This window comes from Camelina sativa, chromosome 13, assembly GCF_000633955.1.
Source record: "Camelina sativa cultivar DH55 chromosome 13, Cs, whole genome shotgun sequence".
In the NCBI taxonomy this organism is placed as follows: domain Eukaryota; kingdom Viridiplantae; phylum Streptophyta; class Magnoliopsida; order Brassicales; family Brassicaceae; genus Camelina; species Camelina sativa.
The window spans coordinates 8,065,123-8,070,097 of NC_025697.1; the positions used below are offsets into that span (position 1 = coordinate 8,065,123).

Sequence of the window (4,975 nt, forward strand, 5' to 3'; positions counted from 1 at the left end):
TTTTAAAAAAAAAAAAAAAAAAAAAAGCTTAAGTCTAAATCAAGACAAACTATAAACTTTTCAGAAATTATGATTTATTGACAGAACCAGTTTTCTTTATTTTCATTTATTCAAATTAAGTATAGTGTGTTTGTCTTAGACTACCATAACCAAAAGTGTGGTTAAGTAGACCATCATATCCTACGTTTCAAAATATATATGTCAAATGGTTATGTTTAACAGTTTTTTGCATGAAGATAGACAAAACAATTTCTTGTATCGTTTATTTATGTAGACAGATTCAACTCAGCAAACACAACTAGCTAGTCAAAGCTTAGGCGTAAATAATGCAATATCAAACCTACCTATTACTGTAGTCAGACGAGTCGAGGTCAACATTAACACGAAGATCTAACTATATCATGTTCCAACCAGTGTAGTAGCGAGTAGCGACTTAAACAGTTTTTTTCAGATACGTTTTAAAATATAATTAGCAGATGGAATGGTTGGTTGAGTACACTTAAACTGTTAACATCATTTAATAAATAACACATGAATTAATTTTGACAAAGAAATTGGCATATTGCTAGCTATATTTGCAACTTGAGCCGACACAAGGTGTTTTGTTTGACTTATTAAACTTTTTTTTTTACTATTACAATGATCTAAACAATCATTTGTATATTTTGTGTGTGAAAACTTTCAGGATACCACTATATTAATTCTTAAAATACTTTTCTTAACATTCGCTTTTTGTTGACAGAAGAAATGGCTATCATTATTTCTAATTTTTATTTTTGTTACATTAGTCTGAATATGAAACATTAATATTAATGCGTTTCTCACGTCATGGTATCATTTAAAAAAAAAAATTCCAAAGAAAACACAGATTCAGATTTTCTTATTGTTTTGCGGCCAATGACAATAATGTCCTTCACCCCGCATATTCGAGTTTCTCCACGGGACGTGTCATCATGATTCAAAGGCTTGCTTAACTGTAAATTACGCAACACTTTCGAAAAGGAAAACCAAAACTGAGTTTTAATGATTTCTGAGTAGTGTGACAATTTTAATGCTCCTATAAGGATTTAAAGACTTTTTTTCTCCTATTTTTGCTGTTCCATTAAAAGGTAGTACATCCACAAATGGTAAAAAGTATAGTTGTAGAAGAAAAAATTATACAGTGTAATTAAAGATAGTCATTTTATAGTAGTTTTGATTAGTGCATGCATAATACTTTTGTTTCATTTGTTTCTTAATTTTTGAACTTATAATGATTGAAAAGAGAGAAAATAAGAAACAAAACAATGTTTCCTTCTCTCTTTTTAGGCGACAAAGATATATGTCTCTCTTTTTGTTTTTTTGATTGCATGTTTTTGTTGCTTACACAGTCATGCTTGTTGTGAACAACTGTGTATGTATGGTGATTGGTAAGGTTTACAAAGTAAAACATAAATAAGTCATAATTGTGGTAAGAAATCACAATAAACTCCAAAGAAGGAAAAGAGTGGTTGAAGTTCAAATGAAGCCCTAAAAGTACAATATACATGAACATTGGTTGCTAATATATTAAGATCATATAGTAAAATTGTACATTATTATTATACCAAATAGTTAAACTATCTAATGTTGTGTGTCTAACTAAATCTAGGACCAAACTATGTTATAGATATCAGTTCCAACTGATAATATCATGATTTAATATCATCAAAGCCAAAAAAACAGAATATAAAAATAAGATAAACCGAAATAAAGTTTATAAAAGTGAAATGAAAACATGAATAGTCACGTATATTTGCTTTTGTTTTTGTTGTTAACCATATAAAGTGACGGAATCGAGGAACATAGCTAGTTCGAAGACAAATGTAATCCAAAAATGAACCGTCAAACGAGAAATACGGGAGACACGCGTTACAGGTTTCACTTACTGAGAGATAACTTGTATTACCGGAATACGTAATTAATTTTTAAACAATCTTCTAGAACAATTTATTAGTTATTAAAACTTAAATGAAGTTTAGAGCAACTTTTTGGATTAAATCATCAAATATTATGAATTTTTTAGTATAGTAATCAGAATTAGGGAATGTGTATATAAATAGACCATTGTAGATGAAGAAGGAAAACAAAGAAGAAAGGAAAATAAAATAAAAAAAGGGCATTAAATAAAAATGAGAGAAGTCATTTATTCTATGTTTGGCGCGTATATTAACCACCACCGGCAAAACACCCACAAAAAAGGCGAGCACGCATAAAGAAAGATCAAAAACTTCTTCCCCCATCCCCTCTTCCAAAATCCAACCCCCTCCCCGTCAAAAAAAAAAAAATCAAAAAAATTATACTCCTTTCGATTTTTTAGATTGACAAAAAAAAAAGGTTTCAGCTTTGAAGCAAAGAGAGATCAAGCGACGACTGAGAGTGGTGGTGTTGAGACAGAACCAACCAACCAACCACGATCTGTGGTTTTTTTTATTTCTCACATCTCATCTGTTCCCGACACTCCCATTTGATCGGAGAGCTCGACATTGGTGGGTTCTGTTTCGTCGGTTAAAACAAAAAAAAATGGAGCGGTACGGTGGCGCCGGCGAAGAAGAGCCGCGTTCGGATCCATCACTTGAATGGTCCGCTCCTGGAAACGAAACCGGCATCGAAGGTATGAACGTTGTTTCCCTGCATCTCTTAAAATGTCTGATTCTTAAATCTGATTAAAAGTTTTGGGGTTTTTTTTTTTATATAAATATAATGCGGCATTTTATAGCTTCGATGTGGCGGTTAGGGTTGCAAGGCGGTGGTGATGATGGTTCGTTGCCGGAGCGACCTGATGAACCAGATTGTATCTATTTTGTACGAACCGGTGGTTGCGGATACGGGTCTAGATGTCGGTTCAATCACCCACCAGACCGTGCTCCGGTAATATAAAACTCTCTCTATCTCTCTCTCATCTCTGTTTTCTATTTCTTTTTTTTCTTTTCTGGGTTCTTTTGAAAAGTTACTGCCTTTTTTTTTTTTCTGCTTCCTCTGTGATTTTATCTAAAAATAATTAGTTTTTTTTTAGTTGATCAGATGCATTGTTCAATCTACGATCTGATATCTTACTGAAACGGAATCTCGGATTTCTCTATTTGTTTGGGAAGCTCTCATTGGATGTTCTTAGTTTCCTTATTTTAGGTCTTGGGGGGAGGTCTCAGAACAGAAGCTGCTGGTCAGTTCCCAGAGAGAATGGGACAGCCCGTGTGTCAGGTATCATTGATTTTCTAAAGCAAACTGGTTCTGTATTTAAACGTTGCATTCCAGTTTTTTTTAACTTCTGTTATGTGTATGAGAATGTGATATCATATAGTGTAAGCCAATTTCTCACTTTAAAAGCTTTCTTTGCACCAGCATTTTATGCGAACGGGAACATGTAAATTTGGTGCTTCTTGCAAATATCATCATCCTAGACAAGGAGGAGGACGAGATTCTGTTATTCCTATCTCACTAAATTACATGGGATTCCCATTACGCCCGGTTTGTTCAATCTCTCTGTGGTCTTTCGTTTAATGAATGATCTCTTAAAGTTGTTTCCTTACAATTGGATTCTTACAGGGGGAGAAAGAATGCTCATATTTCATGAGAACTGGTCAGTGTAAATTCGGTTCCACCTGTCGGTTCCACCATCCCGTCCCTCCTGGTGTACACGCTCCATCCGCTGGACCAACTATGTATCCATCTCTTCAGTCTCAATCTGTTGTTCCTTCATCTCAGCAATACGGAGTAGTTCTAGCAAGGCCTCAGCTTTTACCAGGCTCATATGTTCCAAGCCCTTACGGTTACGGCCAAATGGTTCTACCACCCGGCATGGTCCCATACTCTGGCTGGAACCCTTACCAGGTAAATGCTCTAAAGAAACCTTATTTCGTTTTTAACTTTCTTTCTCTCTGTCTTAGTAAACCTCATTCCCAACTATTTAGGCTTCTGTAAGTGCAATGCCTTCGCCTGGAACTCAGCCTTCAATGGGAACCAGCTCTGTTTATGGAATTAGACCGTTATCTCCTTCAGCGCCTGCATATCAATCCGGTCCATCTTCAACCGGTATTTCAAATAAAGAACAAACTTTTCCTCAGCGGCCTGAACAACCCGAGTGTCAATACTTTATGAGAACCGGAGATTGTAAATTCGGATCCTCTTGCAGATTCCATCATCCTATGGAAGCAGCATCGCCAAAGGACATTACCCTCAGTCACATTGGCCTCCCTCTTCGTCCTGTAAGTCTCATATATAAGCTTATACGCCCTAATACAAACATGAAAGTTTCCTTCATGAAATGCTTATGATCAAAAGTAGAGTTCATATATGGAAACGCTCTGTTTCTTGATGTGATCAAGAAGCTCTGTTTTTTTGTTCCTCACCCACATTTGTTGCGCCACAAAAGCTAATAGTAATGACTTTTGCAGGGAGCAGCACAATGCACTCACTTTGCTGAACACGGGGTTTGCAAGTTTGGACCTGCATGCAAATTTGACCACTCCATCGGATCTTCTTCACTAAGCTACAACCCATCCGCTTCTTTGCTCACCGACATGCCCGTTGTGCCTCACCCTCTGGGGTCCTCCTCGCTCGGTACACTAGCTCCAACATCATCATTATCCTTGTCTGAGCAACGCACGGAGCTTCTCTCTTCCAGCTCTATTAAACCTATAACCACAAGAGCTGGTGGCACAGGAACTGTGCCCTCTTCAACTACCAGCGCTGTGAGCCATCCCGAGCCTGCTGAGACCAATAAAGATAACTCAGCTAGCATTGAGGCTAAGACTTCAGGTTAAAGAGACAGACAGAAATCAAAAGGAGAGAAGAGAATCTCACTCTAATCTTCTTAGATAATGATCTGATCTCTCTTATTCTCTCTATCACTCTTCTTCCTTCCATCAAACTTTCATATGAATTCAGGAACATAAAAAAAAAAAGGATATTTTTTTGGGTGGGGAGACGACAACAGTAAGCAAAGCAGAGAGAAATA

General features: G+C 36.4%; 1 protein-coding gene across 2 annotated transcripts; it reads left to right on the top strand.

The window, feature by feature from the left end:
• LOC104735917 (zinc finger CCCH domain-containing protein 58-like) lies at positions 2,119 to 4,969 on the top strand. Of its 2 annotated transcripts, none has more exons than XM_010455802.2 (7): positions 2,119 to 2,632; positions 2,738 to 2,889; positions 3,148 to 3,219; positions 3,361 to 3,486; positions 3,565 to 3,849; positions 3,930 to 4,223; positions 4,413 to 4,969. In XM_010455802.2, exons 1-7 carry the CDS (start codon positions 2,542 to 2,544, stop codon positions 4,779 to 4,781), a joined length of 1,389 nt encoding a protein of 462 aa, XP_010454104.1. In that variant the 5' UTR covers positions 2,119 to 2,541; the 3' UTR covers positions 4,782 to 4,969. The 2 variants fall into 2 exon arrangements, with proteins under 2 accessions (XP_010454104.1, XP_010454106.1); XM_010455804.2 differs by having other exon boundaries at positions 2,756 to 2,889.

What these genes read in the sequence shown, in the direction of transcription:
- LOC104735917 (XM_010455802.2), top strand. Translation starts at nt 2,542, where the DNA reads ATGGAGCGGTACGGTGGCGCCGGCGAAGAAGAGCCGCGTTCGGATCCA. An exon ending in ACCCACCAGACCGTGCTCCG is followed by an intron (nt 2,890 to 3,147) that starts GTAATATAAAAC and finishes TCCTTATTTTAG; the next exon opens with GTCTTGGGGGGAGGTCTCAG. An exon ending in TGGGACAGCCCGTGTGTCAG is followed by an intron (nt 3,220 to 3,360) that starts GTATCATTGATT and finishes TCTTTGCACCAG; the next exon opens with CATTTTATGCGAACGGGAAC.